General features: G+C 28.9%; 4 protein-coding genes and 1 long non-coding RNA gene across 9 annotated transcripts; 3 read left to right on the top strand and 2 right to left on the bottom strand.

Annotated features, from left to right (window-relative positions):
• Positions 1 to 1,703: 1,703 nt before the first annotated feature.
• Positions 1,704 to 7,962, bottom strand: Lamtor1 (Late endosomal/lysosomal adaptor, MAPK and MTOR activator 1). Of its 3 annotated transcripts, none has more exons than XM_076319370.1 (7): positions 6,202 to 7,962; positions 5,568 to 5,689; positions 2,892 to 2,919; positions 2,559 to 2,635; positions 2,274 to 2,363; positions 1,953 to 2,151; positions 1,704 to 1,874 (listed from the first exon to the last, which is right to left on the bottom strand). In XM_076319370.1, the coding sequence occupies exons 2-7, from the start codon at positions 5,621 to 5,623 to the stop codon at positions 1,785 to 1,787; spliced, it is 540 nt and encodes a 179-aa protein (XP_076175485.1). In that variant the 5' UTR covers positions 5,624 to 5,689; positions 6,202 to 7,962; the 3' UTR covers positions 1,704 to 1,784. The 3 variants fall into 3 exon arrangements, with proteins under 3 accessions (XP_076175485.1, XP_076175484.1, XP_076175486.1); XM_076319369.1 differs by having other exon boundaries at positions 5,920 to 7,962; XM_076319371.1 differs by lacking the exons at positions 5,568 to 5,689; positions 6,202 to 7,962 and having other exon boundaries at positions 2,892 to 3,040.
• On the top strand, positions 3,264 to 11,867 carry LOC143150851 (vacuolar ATPase assembly integral membrane protein VMA21 homolog). Of its 2 annotated transcripts, none has more exons than XM_076319374.1 (4): positions 3,264 to 3,596; positions 3,684 to 3,789; positions 4,233 to 4,395; positions 6,218 to 6,355. In XM_076319374.1, the coding sequence occupies exons 1-3, from the start codon at positions 3,582 to 3,584 to the stop codon at positions 4,370 to 4,372; spliced, it is 261 nt and encodes an 86-aa protein (XP_076175489.1). In that variant the 5' UTR covers positions 3,264 to 3,581; the 3' UTR covers positions 4,373 to 4,395; positions 6,218 to 6,355. The 2 variants fall into 2 exon arrangements, with proteins under 2 accessions (XP_076175489.1, XP_076175488.1); XM_076319373.1 differs by lacking the exon at positions 6,218 to 6,355 and adding an exon at positions 10,623 to 11,867 and having other exon boundaries at positions 3,268 to 3,596.
• On the top strand, positions 5,901 to 13,694 carry LOC143150852 (uncharacterized). The gene is made up of 2 exons (XR_012993194.1): positions 5,901 to 6,365; positions 12,644 to 13,694. It is a non-coding gene; the product is annotated as an uncharacterized LOC143150852 (long non-coding RNA).
• Hsc70cb (heat shock protein 70Cb) lies at positions 8,109 to 15,095 on the bottom strand. 2 transcript variants are annotated; one of them, XM_076319366.1, is made up of 12 exons: positions 14,761 to 15,095; positions 13,414 to 13,612; positions 12,682 to 13,038; positions 12,269 to 12,590; positions 11,908 to 12,166; positions 11,693 to 11,823; positions 11,362 to 11,624; positions 10,921 to 11,028; positions 9,193 to 9,318; positions 8,877 to 9,116; positions 8,503 to 8,796; positions 8,109 to 8,423 (listed from the first exon to the last, which is right to left on the bottom strand). In XM_076319366.1, exons 1-12 carry the CDS (start codon positions 14,874 to 14,876, stop codon positions 8,235 to 8,237), a joined length of 2,604 nt encoding a protein of 867 aa, XP_076175481.1. In that variant the 5' UTR covers positions 14,877 to 15,095; the 3' UTR covers positions 8,109 to 8,234. The 2 variants fall into 2 exon arrangements, with proteins under 2 accessions (XP_076175481.1, XP_076175482.1); XM_076319367.1 differs by lacking the exon at positions 10,921 to 11,028 and having other exon boundaries at positions 14,761 to 15,094.
• Positions 15,096 to 15,104: 9 nt separating this feature from the next.
• Positions 15,105 to 18,823, top strand: LOC143150849 (mitochondrial disaggregase). The gene is made up of 10 exons (XM_076319368.1): positions 15,105 to 16,202; positions 16,306 to 16,358; positions 16,417 to 16,606; positions 16,730 to 16,980; positions 17,058 to 17,148; positions 17,224 to 17,431; positions 17,509 to 17,641; positions 17,723 to 17,935; positions 18,014 to 18,311; positions 18,385 to 18,823. The coding sequence occupies exons 1-10, from the start codon at positions 15,851 to 15,853 to the stop codon at positions 18,495 to 18,497; spliced, it is 1,902 nt and encodes a 633-aa protein (XP_076175483.1). The 5' UTR covers positions 15,105 to 15,850; the 3' UTR covers positions 18,498 to 18,823.
• The last annotated feature ends 2,129 nt before the right edge of the window (positions 18,824 to 20,952 follow it).

Raw genomic sequence — 20,952 nt, forward strand, 5'->3', positions numbered from 1 at the left:
ACTTCCACATTTACTCATGATTTATAAAAATATCTTTAATTACTAAAATAATTTAAAAGGTACTAATTCTTGTAATGTGCAATTATAACGTATAAAAGATATAAAGTAGAAATAAAACCTTTAATATGATTATAGTCTCTAAAATACAGTACATCTAAAAGCACTGATATTGTTTAAAAATTTGTATAGTATTTTTATAACAAGTTAGCTCATTTTTACAATTACAGTAATTTCTGGTTAATAACATAAATATAATTCATACAATTTTTAACCACCATTTATTGCTTATATAACCATTTTCATGTAATGTAATTTGTCTTTATTCACAAAATAATATGTAATTATAATTAACTTTCAGTTCGTTATATTATGCATAGGTGAATAAAAGATGGAAAAAATGCAACAATTAACACAGTTAAAAAAAAATATAACTTAACAAATTTTGATGCAAAATGTGCACAAAGAACATCGCGATTATTACATAATACAATATTAATAAAACAATGAATAGATGTATAACTATCACAAATGTTTATCTGTATTAAGAGTTTGTGTTTCCTCTTAACATTATAAAAACATTTTTTAGTAATGTAAATGTAACAAACATTAAAATATGATGTTAATTAAAAAAATACAGTTTAATATAGATAATGTGGAATATTCGAACCATGTCTGACTGTTCACTGTTGCTGTAATTGTAATGTAATTGTAATGTAATTGTAATGTAATTGTAATGTAATTGTAATGTAATTGTAATGTAATTGTAATGTAATTGTAATGTAATTGTAATGTAATTGTAATGTAATTGTAATGTAATTGTAATGTAATTGTAACTGTAACTGTAACTGTAACTGTAACTGTAACTGTAACTGTAACTGTAACTGTAACTGTAACTGTAACTGTAACTGTAACTGTAACTGTAACTGTAACTGTAACTGTAACTGTAACTGTAACTGTAACTGTAACTGTAACTGTAACTGTAACTGTAACTGTAACTGTAACTGTAACTGTAACTGTAACTGTAACTGTAACTGTAACTGTAACTGTAACTGTAACTGTAACTGTAACTGTAACTGTAACTGTAACTGTAACTGTAACTGTAACTGTAACTGTAACTGTAACTGTAACTGTAACTGTAACTGTAACTGTAACTGTAACTGTAACTGTAACTGTAACTGTAACTGTAACTGTAACTGTAACTGTAACTGTAACTGTAACTGTAACTGTAACTGTAACTGTAACTGTAACTGTAACTGTAACTGTAACTGTAACTGTAACTGTTTGTTATCTAATCAATTTCGATAATTTTTAATGTACATTAAACATTTTACTAGAAATGAATAGAAATTTTTATATAGTAATGATAGAAAACTGAAAACATTTTTTACTAACGTAAAAGAAATTAATTTTTCAACAAACATACGAAAAATTGTAGATCTATACCTTCGATACGTACTTGTTCTTTAATGCATTCTAGTTATAAGTGAAATGTAATAAAATGGATTAGATTTTTACAATATTGTATATAAGTTACAGAAAAGCATTAACAAATTCAATACTTTTCAACAGAAACTTATTTTTTTTAAATATTGTAGCTTGCTGTATTTAAAAATAATCTAGCATGTTTAGAAACTCTCCAACCATTAGGATGTTGTTATTAAGAAATAGTACCTCAACTTCTGAAAATTGATCTTGAAAAGATGTATGGTTTTTAATATCATGTATTTCAAGAATTTCACTCAAGCAGAATGTAGTTATAATCCTGCTGAAGAAATACTGCAAGATCACGATAAGAAAGGAACTACTAAGTCCTCTTTATGCTCAACTTTTACATCTTCTAATGCTGTCACAGCTTTAATAAGCATGTTATTAATCTGTAAATATAATGTAAATAATTATTTAAGAAAGTATTAAAGCTTACTTGTATATATTTGTATCAAATTTTTATTTACCAATTCATGATCATCAGGAGCAAGAGGCTCAGCTGTTAATATTCTTTCTGAATCAGGGATATCTTTTAATAGGCAAGATGTACTATCAGGGACTTTAACTCCTCCAGTTTCTATGCGTTTAGAATACGCACGTGATCTATCCATGTATTCATGCTGCTCCAAATTATGTGAATCTAATGCTCCAACATCTATCACATTACTGAGACAAAATTTATTAGTGATTATTAATTCCTATTTTATTAGTTCCATCATGCTATTATAAAAATAGATACAAAAATGCAACACAAACATAAAACCCAACAAAGACAAAGAAACACTCACGCTGCTGTTTCGTGTAAAATTCTACTTAATGCGCTTTGCTCGTCTGTCTTCTTGGGTGCAGAACTTGCATATTGGTTAACATAATCATCGCTGGAAGAAAAAAGAAGCAAAGAAGCTTTATAAAGTCTCACTTAATAAACAATAAAAAACATATATATTTTTTTGTTTTATATATACATATATATATATACATATATATACATGTCAAGTGTAATACATATATATATATATAACATATATAGGTGTATATATATATATATATATATATATATATATATAACATACCTATGTACTCTAGGTATATTTGTATTATTACTGACAGGGTCTACCAACAAGTGTGTCCTTTCATTTACTTCTCCACTCTATATAAAAAGATTTTTTTTTTTAATTACAAATTTTAATTAATTCAAATGCAATGAAAAATACAGTATGAGTTTTTTAAAACTTTTATGGAGAGAAACTGTGTGTCTAGATTATTCTAAATTTATATTCCTCGAATAGGCGGAACCATGATAAAAGTTCATAGTTTTAAAATACATATCTAATGACATGCGATAAGTTAAAGTTTAAAAACAGTAAGCAAACAACAAATATAATAATTTTATCCAATCGTATTACCTGCGGGCCGCTCTCCTCCTTACAGAAGCTATAACAACATCCCATAATTAGACGGATTGATAAGAATATCTCACCAGCAACACGTATTGCTACAGCGTATTATTATATTTTATCCTTATTTCTATAAACAAGCGGATGAGTCAATGTAGACGTACCGACAATGCTCTTCCACCACTATCCATAAATAAAATATACTACGAAGTGTGACAATCTTTTTAACCCAGTACGAAACCTGGCAAAATCTCCAATGAGAAGAACCATGCACATGTGACGTCCCTAGCGGAGTTTATGGTGTACTAAGCCGAATAACATAACCTCATATATTCTTGAGTCAATTAGTGTATGAGATTTACTATATTCTTTTGTAAAACAATTATTTAATATATTTGAATATAAAACGGTTAATTTCTTATTATATAATATTATATCAAATTTATATACAATTACACATATTACGTTATTTAATATAGTGTACAAAAATAGAAATTAATTTTTTACATAGCTACCTATATGAGTTTTAATACTATCCATTTGCAATGTCTGTTGAATAAGTGTTGAATTATACTACGCAATTATTAGTAATATGTAATATACATATACAACAGTAACTTTCATTAAATATTTATCACAATTGAACCATACTGAGTAAAATTGAAATTACTGTAAAAAGTTGTCAGTTATACTTACATCATGTCAAGTGTAAAGGCATGTGATTTTTACTTCTTTTAGTGTTATTACAAATATTATATATTTCAATTTGTAAGTATTTTTAAAGTGTTATTTCATTTTCAGGAATTGCCAGAGCTACAGGTCTTCAAAACAGTATTATTTCATTGTGTAGTAATCATAGCCTTACCTGTTGTGTCATTTTTTACTAGCAAGATTTTTATTTTTGATGGTATGAAAACAGCCAACATTATTATATTAATATTTAATTCTTCTGCATAACACTTTTGTTGCTTGCAACACATATATATTATTCTAACGTTCGATATCAATAAAATACTGAACTTATCACCATTTAAGGAAAGTATTAAAGATCCATATGATTTATGTATACACTTACACAAAAATTAATTGTAAATAATTCTTTTTATTACTTGAAAGTTACATCTTTTCATTTTCTTTTCTTTTTTTAATTTAATACTTTTTGAATTTTATGTACATTAGTGATGTAACATTTGATTAATAGGAATGTACCATACATAAATTAGTCAATAGATTACATCATATACTCATTTCATTAATTATTGATTAGCATACTTTATTTGAACATACACAAATATATATTTTAGAATTTAATTACTTAGGTATTTTAATTTTAAACATTTTACATTTTAGGTTTATTGGGACTAAATCATGTGCCAAGTAACGTATATTCAGCTGGAATTGCAATACTTGTGTTACATGTGGCATTGGGAGCTTTTATATATCGTGCATACTTTGATGACCAATCTAAGACGCAAACAAAACGGGATTAACCCTTTGCTTGCATTTCATACATGTATGTAATTATGTACACCTTCTTTGTAACTCATTTATTTGTGTATACTTATTGCAAGAAGAATGTTAGATCTTGCATTACATTCTGCAATTCACATATTTTGTCAATGCTAAGCAATATTTTTTTTTATTGAATATTGTGAAATATGTAAATGTAAACCTACTGTATCAATTAATGCAATATAATTGCTAAATAAAAATGCAAAGACATTCCCACACAAACCTTGCATATTTATACAGCATGCATAGTATAAACTTTATAACATACATTTACGTATGGAAAATAAAATAATATCACATGTTTTATTTTACACTTAGTTAAGTTTTATAATAGATTGTCTTATAGTGTCTCAATATGTATAATTCTGAATGGATAAGTGAATTGCATTGCATTTTATAATCAGAGTACTACAATAATCAAGAGCAAATTTACAATATTTGTAGTTTAGATTAATGATTTTCATACCCCTTTAATAAAATTATGAGAATAACTTTTAGACAACAATAAAAATATGAAAAACTATTATAAAAATATTTAATATAAATTTGCTCCTAATAACAAGAAGTTCTTAAATTTTTTATATACTTGAAGTAATGACATTTTGTTCTCAAATAAGTGAACTTATTAACATCAATAACAGTGAAAGGAAAATAAAAGAAAAACTAATTTCATATGCTGATTAAAACTTTTCAAATGCTTTGTGACATAATATAGATAACTTGTATGATGAAATAATTTTCACTGTTTTAAACATGACAGATTTAATCATATTAAAACATGAAATGAAATGGATATTATTCAATATCCATCATTTCTTCTTGGAGGGTATCATTAATTAGCCAATGGTTACCATCGTTTTGACTATTTTGGATATACTTCTGATCAGCAGTTTTATTATTTTTTGTTTGGAGTTCGGTTTTATCAAGTAAAAACGAAAAAATGAGTAATATAATTGACAAAGGTGATTAAAATATTTTATAATATTCACTTCAGTACCTATTTTTTTTGTATTTTGGCTATAGTAATTGGTGGTTATTGCATGCAACATTCTTTATTTCTTTCCGTGTTAAGTGGACATTTTCATCATCATCCCTTTTATTGGCTTTTTTCACGAAATCTACTCCCATAACCTAGTCAAGAAATGTACAAATATCGCAACAAATATAACATACCTTTTTCCTAATGCGGCATCTACGTCGCGTTGAAGTCCACATTCATACGATTTCATTGATAACTCAATAGTACAAACAGGAATTTTCTTTTTACCTTTACTCGTTTCACTCTCGTCGTTAATCTAAAAAATATAGTATAATACGAAACACATATTAGTAATTGTAACTTATTCTTTTGATGTTAATCAGTACAAGTTTGTTTCTGAAAAAGTTTACGAGCGCATACTTTTTCTCTTTTACATAAAGATTGGGAAACATCTATGTATGTATATAAGATGTTTAAACTTTACGACAAGAATTTTTTACAAGATACAAAAATTTCAAGAAAAATGCTTAAAAAATGATTTCTTACTTTTATTTATATGTAATTTTAACAATTATAGGCTGTAAACTGGAATGTAGCATACATAAATTACTCAATAGATTACATCATATATTCATTTCATTGGTTATTGATTAGCATGCTTTATAATGTATATAAATGTAATGTGTAATATATATGTGCGTGTGTAAGTGTGCGCATGTACCACACACAGCACACAACACACATATATTAAACACAATATAATATACATATACAAATATATATTTACGAATCTAATTATTTAGTTTTAAATGGAACCAATTTTTATACATTTTAAATTTATTAGGGCTGAATTATATGCCAAGCAATGTATATTCAGCTGGAGTTGCGATAGTCAGGTTATACGTGGTCCTGGGAGCATATCGTGCATATTTCAACGACCAGTCAAAGACGCAAACGAAATGAGATTAACCCCTTGTTTGTGTTTCGTACATGTATGTAATTAAGTACACCTTCTTGATAACACATTTATTCGTATATACTTATTGAAAGAAGAATGTTACATCATTTTGCATTACATTCTGCAATTCACATACTTCTTTGTCAATATTAGGTAATATTTTTTTTATTGACTACTGTGAAATATGTAGATGGCGCATAAACCTGTACTGCATTAGCTACTGCAATATAATAGCTAAATAAAAACGCAAAGACATTCCCACACAAAACTTGCATATTGTACAACACAAACTTTGTAACATACATTCATCTATGTAGAATGGAATTCCATCACATATTTTATATTCTGATAAATTTTGCAATAGATTGTTTTATAGTGCCTCAATATATATAATACCAGATGGACAAATTAATTGCAGTGCCCTTTATAATCACAGTACTACGACAATCAGGGACGAATTTATAATATTTATAGTTTTAGGCTGATGATTTTTATATTTTTTTAACATAGTTATGGAAATAACTTTTAGATAATATAAAACAAATGAAAAAACTATTACAAGACGCTTAATATAAATTCGCCCCTAATGACACTGAATAGCAGCATTTACTTAATTTTTCTTCTTTCTATATAGAATAAATATAACAGATGAATTGTGATTAATATACAAGGTAATAATAGCATTGATTTAATACCAATGAGAAACAGTACCTTAGCGAAATTATATGGACTTAAAAAAAAATGCTTTCTCTAAACGTTGATACACTTTCAATTATTTCTATTGTACGGCATGAAATATAATTCAAAAGGGGGAATATTTTTCCTTTATGAAAGGCTACGAATTATGTACAACAATATATCTAACTATAATTTTGTTTTTAGAAATTTCATGTCATCAAAACTTGACAATACTTGTATCATAAAATGTACATAATTTAAATCTGTTGCATCATTATAGACGCCACTGATGGTACTGCAAAGCAAATTCTAGAACAAGCTAAATAAGTTTAATTAATGAGATATTAATTTATTTAAGTATTGTAAATGCAACAAAAGTTTGTGTGACAGAATATCTTGCTGTCGGCCTTGGAAAGTGTTGGAATGAATGCTTACTGTATTATTAAATACATAAGATCGCCAGCAATATTAACTACTTCACAATTTAATTTAGTCATTAGTTCTAACTTAGCATTTGTCCTAAATATTATAGGTCGCAAAGTATTCAATCTTTCTACTAACAGAGATTTCTTTAGAGTGTTCCACTAATAAAAATTTTGTTACACTTTTTCTCATAAGTATATTAAAAGTTGAAAAATTTTTTAATTAAATATTAGAGAGAATGATAGAACTATATATTTTTCAAAAAATAGAGCGACGTATTCTGTCACAAACACCGTTCAATAGTACTTCATTAAGTACCATACAAGTTTATCTGTTTATTTTTCAGAGAAAAACAAAATGAAAAATATACAAGTGTAAAGAAAAAATGTTTAACTTTCTGATTTTAAAACTCAAATCAAGAAATGATAACACTATAATGAAATTTTATCTTGTATTCTTAATTACGTGTAAATTTTTTAAATATCAATATTTATTTAAATGAAATAATGTTCATCAAATTAATTAAATGTAAAATAAATGCTGCACACTTCTCTTATTGTGATCTACAAAATCTAAGAAATTCTTCAATTTTTAATATACTTTGTGACACTTTGTTCTTAAATAGGTCAACTTATCAATATCAATAACAGTGAAAGGAAAAGAAAAAACAATCGCATGTGCTAACTAAAACTTTTCAGGTGCTTTTGTGACATGATAAGGATGACTTTTATGATGAAATAATTTTCATTATTTTAATCATAATAGATTTAATATTATTAAAACTTATAAAATAAGATGACTGTTACTCAACGTCCATCTTTTCTTCCGGGTGTTGCTGTTGATTAGGCTGAGGGTCGTTACCATCGCCTTGACTATTTTGATCGTTTTTCTGATCTTCAGCAGTTTTATTATCTTTCGATTTTTCTTCCTTTGGAACTTCGACTTTAGGTTTTGTTTTATTTAGAATTGGTAGTAGAACACTATCTAATGCCTATAAAGTAAACACGAAACGAATGAATAACATAATTGACAAAAGTGATTAAGTATTTTATATTATACACGTTTAATACCTGTTCTTTTGCACGTATTTCAGCTACAGTAATTGGTGGTTCTTGTGTGCGAGCTGTATTGGCAAGAAGTATGCTTTTTTCATCAAACCATGACCGCATTTCTTGTATCGTTTTTTGAGCCTTCTTTATTTCCTCTTCTGTGAAGTGGGCATATTCTTCGTCATTCCTTTCACGGGCTCCTTTTATGAAATTTATCCTTACTATCCCTAAATTTAACGCTTCGTCTAATTCTTCTAATGCACGACTATTATTTTCGAATTCTTGTTGCTTTTCTTTGATTGGTTCACCTTTTGACTATTAAGAAATACGTAATTTCAAGTTTCAAAGATGAAATATATTTAGTTATATACTGGACAGAAAAAAATGTGACTTACTTTAAGGCGTGTTAAACATTCTGAATAAACTTGTCGTTGACAATCTTCACCTTCTTCATAAAGCCAATCTTCAGTTTCGCGTAACATACGACAAAGAGCTTCATTGTCCGCTTCTGTAATATATGCGGCCAATTGATCTTCTGCTAATAATTTACTACGTAAATCATAAACATATTCTTCTAATGCGTTGCGAGCATCAACGCGTTCTTTTTCTTGTCGATCTTCAGCAATCATTTGACACTATAATACAAAGTATAAACTGATATATGATGACCCAGTTAAAAAATATACGAATATCACCATAATTATAACATACCTCTTTCTCCAATGCTGCATTCAACTCGTGTTGAGGAAGTCCACATGCATATGATTCCACTGGTAAATCAATAGTATGAACAGGAACTTTCTTTTTACTTTTACCTTCATCACCTTTGTCTTCGGTCTAAAAAACACAGTATGATACAAAGTGCGTATTAATAAGTATGACTTTCTTTTTTTAGATCAGTACAAGCTTATTTACGAAAAAGTATACTGGTATATACTTATTCTCGTTTGTATTAACATTGGAAAACATCTATACAAAATGTTTAATCTCTCATTACATCAATTTTTTTTTAAACGTGAATAAAATTTATTAGATAGATAATGATATATCAAAATTTTAAGAAAAATTATTAAAAAATTATTTCTTGCTTTTATTTATATGTATTTTTAACGATTATAGGCAATAACGTATACGATAAAATACGAAGTTCAAACATGAATCCATACTGAAAAACAGAAATTCTTAAAACAAATATACACTACATTAATCGTATCGTATTTTATTATATGTCCAAATATGCACTAAATTTTGTTTTAAAAACGAAGGCACGAACATTACTTATAACTACACAACATATAAAACGAAGATAACAGTACCATATATTAATAAAAGAAATATTTGAGCCAAAATACATATGTATAAATTGGAAGTCAGGTGATGATAAAAATAAATGAAGGAATCTAATCTTAAGTTTTCATAGTGTTTAAAAATAAATATATATGCACATACAAAATATGATTAAAATTATTGTCATGATTTGTACAAATCAAAAACCGAACCGCATTGCCTGCCTTTACAACTTTAAAGTGTTAATAATTATTTCATTACTAAACATACTGTCTCTTTTCCTTCTGCTACCCAGTGAAAAGAATAACAGAGCAAAGACAGACAGCACGACGTGACACAGCTGTACCTTGGACCCATATGCATTAAGATACATTATTATAGAATAGAATTATGCATATCTTGTATCTATATATATCAACAGCAAATATATATATATATATATATATGTATATATACACACACACACATACATATATGTGTATGTATGTATGTATATGTATATGTATATATCTTGACATATCAATTTCTAGCTGATTAGAATTAACTACTTTAATTTGGTTAGTTTTTTCATAATATTGCTACAGTTAGCTGAGTTTGCAGAAGAAATCGATACAGACTTAAAAATCTTGAATATAACTAAATATCATGCACTAAAAGAACTACAATAAATAACAAGCTTCTACAAGTGAAGCACAAATTGCATTATACACTTACGTTTTTATACTTTTACATCCGACTAATTTAGCTAAGCATTTGAATTTTTAAAAAAATGAGAAAAGAAAAAAAAAATGAAGTTATTATACTATTTTACACGTTTATCTTTTTAATATAGTAATTTTTTCCTTTTTTAACAGGGCAGGAGCAGATATCAGATATGGAGGTCTTGCAGAGTTAAATTTTTGCATGTGATTATTACAATCATGCAGGATATTAGAACTTTACACAGTCAGTCACCACAATGATCTAACAGATGACTGACGATGCTGACGTGATGAAAGAAATAAAAGATCTATGTCACCGTTACATATAAAAAGATATTCGTGTAGTTATTACGAATTACAATAACACAATCATCTAAGGCGAAAGTCAGAAATCATTGCATATGTTTCAATATATGCATATGGGTCCAAGTAATGATAGTGTGTCGCGTACCGAGATGATCCAAGAGAGAAGCCTGGTAGAGTAGGAAGGGGCACAACCCTTCGTACCTCTTCCACCATCATCAGCATCTGAGTTCCGTCGTGTTTTATCCATGCTCACCTAAACCACAATAAACTCACATAGTCATGCACCAGACACTCATAAACATATGAATTTTGTACTTCTTTAAAAATTAGTTTTAAATAGAATGGATTGATGGTATCTGATGTTTTGCTTAAGTGTTAGGTGCTTTTTTAGTAAGATCAGTTTAACAGTAGTAGATCTTGTATTATTATTTAGTCAAAGGAGGGTTATATTAAATAAATATAACTAGTATACTCATATGAACATATAAAGCAAATATTACTACTATTACATATAAGCTAATTTAAAACAGTTTTACATGTGCATACTTGTTTCTTAAAAAATAAAATAAAACACGAATATGCATACCTCAGGTGCTGGTGGTTCATTGGCCTGTGCTTCTTGATCGGGCTTATCCTTTTTATCTGGTTGTTGTTCAACATCCATTTTATTTTGCTGTGGTTGTTGCTGCTTTTCTTCATCTTCTTTTTCTTGTTGTGTAAGTTCACGTTTTTCAACAAGTACTGCTGAAGCAACAGTAAAGATTCCATTCAGATTTACCCTTACTTTCACTTTTACTTTCGAAGATTCTCCTTCTGGTGTTGGTTTTACATTTCTTATTACAAATACACCTATAAACAATATTGTCAGTTATAAAAGAATACTATGAACTACTAGGAAGTCAAAAATAAATATATACCAATACGACTTTGACGATAATGCGTTGGTGGAGTGGTGTAACTAGCAGTGAGTGTAAATGAGCTTGAACGATAAAACGTTAATATCTTTGAGTATGGTATAGGATGATTGTATCCAAATACCTCCATTTCACTAAAATAATAAATATAGATCTCAGAAGAATGTATTTAGTTAAATGTGACTAATTATTACATATAAAATGCAAATTAAATGTACCCTTCTTCTCCTGGAGTAGCAGCATCCCATGTTAATTTCACTGGATATGGTTGAATATCAGTAACTGCGAATTCACGGACTCTTACTGCAGGACTCAACATTGCACATTGAAGCGCGCATCCACGAGCAACAGCTTCATCTTGATTCAATGTTGTAGATATAGTATGACCAAAGACATCCTGTACCACTTTTTTAAGAGCAGGAATGCGACTAGAACCTCCTGCTAGTTCAACTGAGTGAATGTCATTCAATGCTAGCTCTATAAACAGTATTACAAGTTAAAAGATTTGCTTTCTTATAGATTTATCCAAAATATCTACTATGGAAATTTCAATAACATATAATTAAAAATAAAACTTACTAGAATCTTTAAAGCATTGCCTTAAAGTATGCACCACGCGTTGAAATAAATGCACACACATTTGTTCCATATCTGCTCGTTTCATGCTACCATGTACATCTTTCTCGTCAATGAAACATTCAATATTAAGTGGAAGATTTGTAGAATTGGCTGACATTTGCTTCTTCAACTTTTCTACTTCTCCTAATAACCTTAAATATGCACGTGGATTGGCGCGTGTATCAATATTGTAACGTGTCTGAAAGTCTTTACAGAAGTGTTCTGCTAAAATAGCATCTATATCTCTGCCACCTAATTGACTGTCAGCAGCACTTGCTAACATCTACAAACAATATTCATGAAACAGATTTTCATGTTTTAATTATTTAATTCTAGGATATAGAGCATTAGGTTAATTTAAAATTATGACTCACCTTCAATTTTCCTTTGTGGAATGCACAAATGCTTACTTGTAAGCTAGCATATCCAAAATCAACAAAGACTACATTTCTTGGAGGTGCATCAGGCGCTGGCAAATCTCGTTTGTAAATACCATAGCATAAAGCAGTAGCGGTTGTTTCATTAAATAATCTAAGAACATTTAAATTTGCAATTCTTGCAGCATCCAGCAGTGCCAGACGTTCAGATTGCGTGTAATAAGAAGGAACAGAAATAACACAATCATTAACAACAGTCCGAAGAACAACTTCAGATACATCTTTTAATTTTGTAAATAACATTGCAGTTATTTGTTCAGGTGAAAAAATGTGTTCTTCTCCCAAGTATTGCACCTAAAATTTATGAACAAATGTAAACAACTTCTATTATAATTATTACAAGCTATAAATTACAGGCAATATGATTCATCATGTTTTAACTGCTCTAAAGAGATATAAATAAGATATGAGTCTCCATAAATGTGAGAAACTTGGCAAAATGCCCAGATTACTATTGAATTCAGTCACATTAAAAAGAACATTAATGGCGTAATACATTATGTATGTAGTTCCTCAATAATCAAATGGCATAAAATGACAAAACGATTACAAAATTTTCTTTTAATATGTTCATTGTCATTAAAATAATATTACCACAGCCATAATTTGTATTTAGTATTTGATATGAAGAACCATTCACAAAAAAGTAGTTCTGCATTAAAAACTTACATGTATACCAATATTTCCATCTGTTTGCTGAGTTACCTTAAAAGGTAACATCTGAAGCTCTTGCTGTACTTGTGAGTCATTATACTTTCGACCCAGTAACCTTTTGAACCCATAAATAGTGTTTTTCATATTGGTTACCATTTGATTTCTGGCTGCTACACCAAGAATTCGATTTTTCCTACTGAAGGCCACGTATGATCTAAAGTTGATAATTATTTCCATTAGTTCTAATATAAATAAAATATATGGAAAAATGAAACTTACAAACTATTAAAAGCATAAAACTGATTTTATATTAGATTAACATATATAAATCAATAATTAACTTACTATGTACACAAGTACATATTACTTCTAAAATGCAGGTCATCTTAAAACTACACCTACATTGATTTTATCAGCACTCAGTGTATATTACATTAGAAGGTTATTCATAAATATAACCATTACAAAATTTTACAAGATATTCAAGGTCATAAAATTATTTGATTAAAAAATCAATACAAAGTCACTTTTTATGTGTAACTTAATGTATTAGAATTGTTACTTAAATTGTATATAATAGCAAAGAAATTTAATAATGTATATAGTAGCAAAGAAATTTAATAATATATATAATAGCAAAGATAATAAAATATATACAAATTTCTAGTGTTTTAACAGCTTATAATTAATAAAAATAATTTAATATTTTCTACATTACAATTTTTGTATATTTTCATTTATATAATGGGGATATTTTTATGCTATCATGTGAGACAAGTAAATAGAACAAATGTTGTAAGTTTCTTTCTACCCAGTTGACAAACGTAATTAATATGCTAAAACATATAAAATGAGTTTCTAATTTTCAAATAATTTCTTTTTAATTGAAGTCATGTAACAATTCCTTTGTTCTTTGCATAGAGAATAGAAAATTATTAAATTAGCGTTTGATGTCAATAGTACATTCACTAAAAAATATTATTATGTAAATTGTTTGTGGATTCTTTCTTAAACAAACAAATCAAATTTTAAATAAAGCCTAAGTGAAAAATAGCTCATCGATCACAACTACGCTATGTACTTTTTTGTACTTCTTAGTCATGTGAAAGTAAGCGTGATACCTAAATAGACAAAACGGTTCAGACATAAATGGCAATGATCAAATAATTTCTTCCAAATTCACCATTTGATTTATTTAACACTCAAATATTTGTTGTTTTTATTCCGTGCTAGATTTTTTCATATAAATTTCCATTGGAAGATTCGCGAAAGACTGTGTGTACTCGAGGACCGGTGCGCACCGGTATTTCGCAATGTTACTTAAATAATTAGAATATGATTATTCGAATAAAGAAAACTTACGGTGTGCTTCGAAGACTGTAATCGTTAGTTATAGTTTCAATGCCTCCCGCGCGTGCTACGCCTACGTAACAGCTCTCGTTGCCGAAGTCGATTCCGATCACGGACATAGCAGCCATGGCTGATAGACTGTTTCGACGTTTTCTTCACGACACTGATTAAATTAACGATCTTAGACCGTAAATTCGATGTTTATCCTCAGAAAAAGATGAATATGTGTTTGCAAATTAACGTGAACGTTGAATTCACGAACCCTTTGATTCTAGCTCCAATCACGCAATAGACTGAACGAAATGCCCTCCACACGGTGACTGTGATTACTTTCTTCTGCTAACTTCTGCTGCAAATTCGCCAATCATGGCGCTGCGGTATACAACTCCTATTGGTCGGTAGGTTGCCTGGAACATTCTGGAATTATGCGCAATTGGAATCTTCCTCTCTCTCGAAGGATCGAAAGTAACGGATCAATATAATGGACAAGTTACCAGAAGTAAATTACCAGATCTGTAAATGAAGTAGGATCGCAACGATGATTTTTTATTATATTCCTTATATACTTTTTTGAAGGATTTCGAATTTATATATAGTATACATCGCGAATGGGAATGATTGGTTGATACGTCAATATGTTGGCCGTGAAACGAAATTTCAAATGTCATAATCGTACGCGAATCGTTTGTTCTAGAAATACTTATTTTACGACGATCCCTGGACTCTAGTGATCAGGATATAAGTAATTAAAACGATTTTTATTTACAAAGAAAATTGTATACCGTATTTTCATTGAAATCGTTAATATTTTCTATATTTTATATTTACACAAATCTTATGTTTATATAAAATTGCTATCTATTACACGTAAATATAAAAAGCACAGTTTTGAAAATACAAATTAGCGATTAAGAGATACATACTTAATGCTTTACGTAGAATAGATAAATTAAAGGTGTGCATATAATGTAAATTGTATCGATATAATAACTATTGGCAATCATTCAATGATTTTAATCATCGATAAGTTAGTAACAAACACTGTAATTCTCAAGAAGTCACATGTTGAACATATACGTATTATTTGTCAAATTTTTATGAAATGTCGCGTTTGTGTAATTTGCGATTTTATTTAGACGTAAAGTACAAAAAAAATTCAAAGACTTTGTTAAGTAAATCGAATGTTCGGAAATTTAGTGATGCCAAAAATGTGCTCTTTGAAAGTGGTAAAGGTTATACACAACTTTATTGGAAATTGGAAAAACATATTTATCCATTATACAAATTATTACACATGTTTGTGTTAAAACAAGTTCGCCCTATATTAACTAAACCAAAAATAGTATTTAATAAATATGACGTTAATTATGAAAGAAAATATAAAAATTTAGGATTTATATTAAGTGGCTTTGGTTTAACTGTAACCCTTTGCAAAGCATCAAATCTTAAAAAGGGTAGGTATTTCTTATTTTAAATTTACCTCTAAATAAATATAGTTATGCTGTAAATTATACATAAATGAATAGCAATTTATAAGAATTCATTATTTTTTAATAGAAAGGCAGTTTTTTCAAGCTGTACAATATGGCGATATTCCTGAATTAGAAAAGGTAAGTACAAAGACTATTATATTATATAGACAATAGTTGATAAAATTTTCATTTGTAGATTTTAAAAACTGGTGTTGATATAAATGCCCGTCATACATTTGGTTGGACAGCATTACATGTTGCTGCTATTAACAATAACATAGATGTAATAAAACTGTTATTAAAAAAAGGTGCTGATGTTAACGCAGCAGATGAATTTACTAATATTCACAGAACTGCTAGAGAAAAAGGAATAAATTCTTTAGACGGTAAAGCTTACACACAGAAATTAACTCAATTAAATAATATTATAATGGTTAAAATTTTATATAATATAGATAGTATAGTGTAATTAATCATATTATTGCCTATATATTTTTTTTAATTTATAGCACTCATGATAAGGGAAGAAGAATTTTCGGACCGTTTGAATATTTCAGCTACTTTCAAAGGTTTTACACCATTGCACTATGCTACACTGATAGACTCAAAAGCTGGTGTAAAAGAATTATTAGATGGAGGAGCAAATCCAACATTAGAAAGTGCTTCTGGTTATCGTGCCATAGATTATGCTAATGATAATGAAATTAAAGAAATGCTTACAAAATATACTAAGAGATATGAAGAAACGATGAAGGAAAAAGTACACATATTTAAAGTTTAGCTTTGATTTCTAGACAATATTATTTTATCCACGTTTTTATCAAATATTTTGAACAGGAAATTGAAGAACGTCGTAGATTTCCATTAGAACAACGTTTGAAACAATATATTGTTGGGCAAGAGGGAGCAATATCAATTGTGGCATCTAGTACGATTTACTTTATTCCGTAAATAAATAATACAGAAATAAATTAAAATTTTAAAAAATTTTGTATAACTGCAGCTATCAGGAGAAAAGAGAATGGTTGGATAGATGAAGAACATCCATTAGTATTCCTATTCTTAGGTTCATCAGGAATTGGAAAGACTGAATTAGCTAAGCAGTTAGCTGCATACATTCATAAAAATAAACAAGATGGATTCATTCGATTGGATATGTCCGAATATCAAGAGAAACACGAAGTTGCTAAATTGATTGGAGCCCCACCAGGGTATACATCATATTTATATTGTATAAAGTATATAATTACATATGGAAATATTATTTCAATTTAATTTTTTCGGTTAGGTATGTGGGTCATGACGATGGTGGACAATTAACAAAACTTCTGAAAAAGTGTCCAAATGCTGTTGTATTATTTGATGAGGTTGACAAAGCTCATCCTGACATACTAACAGTTCTATTGCAACTTTTTGACGAAGTATTATTACTTTTGGTATTGAATATTTATATATTATACCAAAAGTCTATGTATTAAACAGTCGTTTTTAATTCTTTTCAGGGAAGACTTACAGATGGCAAAGGAAAAACGATTGTATGTAAAAGTGCAACCTTTATAATGACATCGAATTTAGCGAGTGAAGTAATTGCTGAACATGCGATACAACTTCGAGAAGAAGCTTCACGTGTTTTAAATCAAAGGTTTGATAAAAATTCCAGTGAGGATCAGATCTCAGAGCGCATTGAAATATCTCGTAAATTTAAAGATGAAGTGGTGTGCATTCATTTCTTCAATATATCTTTTGGAAGTATATTGCAATTTACTTGGTTTAAAACCTTGATTATTTCACAGGTACAACCCATATTGAAAAATCATTTCCGACGTGATGAGTTTTTAGGCAGAATAAATGAAATCGTTTATTTTCTACCCTTTTCCCAATCTGAGCTTATACAATTAGTAGCCAAAGAATTAAGTGCTTGGGCAGCGCGCGCGAAAGAAAGACATCTCATAGAGTTAAAGTGGGATAAAGAAGTTCTTTCAGTTTTAACAAATGGATACGATACTCATTACGGTGCTCGTTCTATCAAATACGAAGTAGAAAGATGTGTTGTTAATCAATTGGCTGCTGCTCACGAACGAGGTCAACTTGGTACGTATATTCGTATGTTGTAATAATGACATAATTATTTCAGCTATTTTATAGTATATTCTGTTACATATAGAAAAAGGATGTTGTGTATTACTTAAAGTCAAATGGAATAAAAGTGGTGCTCGCATAGTTTTATCTGTACGGCCTAAAGGCGTAAAAGACTTCAGGGATGTTGACATAGCGTGAAAATGTGAATTCTATGTAACATAAAAGTTCACGATGATTTCGGATGTATAATTTTGTTAAGCATATAATAGATCATTGTATTATAGTTTGATCTCATGACATATACAAAGAGTTTGCGCAGTATAAAAAAGCATGATCACTTACAATAAAATATGTATTATTTATTATAGAAAGATAAGTACAATCAATAGGAAATTGCTTTTGTATAACAGAAATTCTCTCTTTAATGTTCTGACTCGAAGTAGTAACTTATATGAGTTTGTAATACTTTATCATTATTAGTATTGTAAATACAAGATGTACCTAATAATATAAAGATAATAAAATGTGAAATAGTATTAAAACAAGAATTTATACAGTCTATATACTTTACAGTTTCTTTCCCTTTTTGGATGCACAGGCACATATATTTTAGTTCTTGAAATTGAGAGTAATGTAAATTAATTTTATCTTCTTTCAAAAAGTTAATTTTCTGACTTTTTCGACCCGTATCGTTTCTTTATGTTGATGTTCGATCCATGCAAGGTATAAAGTATACAGTGCAATAAAGAGATATACGATTTTGACGGAAATAAGTTTATTTTCAATCGAATCATGAGGATACAATACAAGAAAATATCGGTTACACGTTACATTTAGGATACATTGTACATTTTTTACGACGTAATATGACAAGAGATATTTTCGAAAACATTCAGAAAATCTGCCTTGCCCATCGATAGGCTAGTAACACTGCAAACCGCATTTCTTCAATTATTTGTACGAGAATCATAGTCCGACATATCCATCGTCGAGGACTTCAAATAGGCGACGCGATAAGCGCGAGCTTTCCTTTTTAGTTCGCCGTAGAGTGCAAGGCAAATTCAGGTTAGACAACAAGATGTCTATTGATTTTAAAAACTACCCAGAACATCGATAGAACGGTCTTCTCAAAACCAACACATGGAGTATCGGTGATCGAAACACGATACAAACGTGGCGTTTACAGAGAGTCTGTTCTTTTCATATTTATGATAACGAGGATACATGAACTTCACATTGTCATATATTTCTTCACAGCTATTACAGGTACACTACCGGCTGTAGCTACATAGTATATATCCGTAACATCGAAAAATGAAGAAACGGATTAGAATTGCACGTGTTATTATAAATTGAGAAAATATAAAAAAAAGTCAGGGAATTATTCATTTATAACTTACAACAATGTATTGACGTTAATAGACATCGATACCGGTTGTATCGTCACGCAAACAAGAGCATAATTTTGTTTAAAAGAAATTGACGAGTTTGAAGTTTCTGAAAAAATGACTTCAAGGAAAAATATTTTGTAGCGTGCAACTTTATTCTCGGGCACTTTCATATCGTCAAATGCAACGCAGGCAATTAAAATTGATCGAATGCGACACTATACTTATGGGGACGTTTTTGTATTTCGAATTTATTGTATATTTTTTAATTACTACGCTCAATAATTTTACAAATTAGAATAAACTATAATATAACTCCTGGATTGAGAATATCAGGGAAAACTCACTCAACGTGTGTTTTCCGATACAAATAAACAATGAAAGGTTCGTAGCCAAAATATTTGCTAAAAATAACATTAAGAATTTTTAATTAAAATTACCGTCGTCCCCATTGGTATGGCCGATAGTGTATATTGGAATGTTAAAAACGCGTTTGTAGTAGACACCCAACATGATTGTTATACGACACGGTATACATATAAGAACATTTTTATAATAATATGGACGTGTGTATGCGTGTATCTGGCTGACTGTCTCTATCTATGTTTTGTCTCTGTGTCTCTGTGTGTGCCTGTGTGTATTGTATATGTGTGTGCGCGTGCGTGCGTGTGTGTGTTTTTTAAATATAAATACCATGTACCTCTTGTGGTACGTAGAATATAATAGAAATACTGTTAAGTATATGTTAAGCGTACAATTCGGACCACGCTCATATAGTTAAGCGTTTCTTCCCAACAAACCTTTGTAGTTTCCCATCATTTTACGTTTCACGTAATCGTATCATTAACATGATATTTATTTAATATATTTAACGATGATCAACATTTAATTCATATACTTTTTGTTTTTCTTCCATATAACATCTATTACACCCATACAATTATTCGTTTTTTCTTTCAAGTTAACTGACGAGAAACATTTAATCACGTTAATACATATACGAGTCTAAAATATTTTATGATACGGCAGGTTTCTTAATCGAGCTCTTAAATTAAGAATAAATAGATCTAAGCTCTGGAGAATTTTTCAAAATTATCAATATATATATATATATATATATATATATATATATATATATATATATATATATATATATATATGATATGACGAACTTTGGTCGGAAGTATTCATATTTTCTTTTTCTCTTTCGTGTAAATCAGACTTAATTACGGCTTCACATAATTCGTTTACATTTTCTTTGTCCG

The sequence above is a fragment of the Ptiloglossa arizonensis genome, chromosome 9 (genome assembly GCF_051014685.1).
Source record: "Ptiloglossa arizonensis isolate GNS036 chromosome 9, iyPtiAriz1_principal, whole genome shotgun sequence".
NCBI classification, from domain to species: domain Eukaryota; kingdom Metazoa; phylum Arthropoda; class Insecta; order Hymenoptera; family Colletidae; genus Ptiloglossa; species Ptiloglossa arizonensis.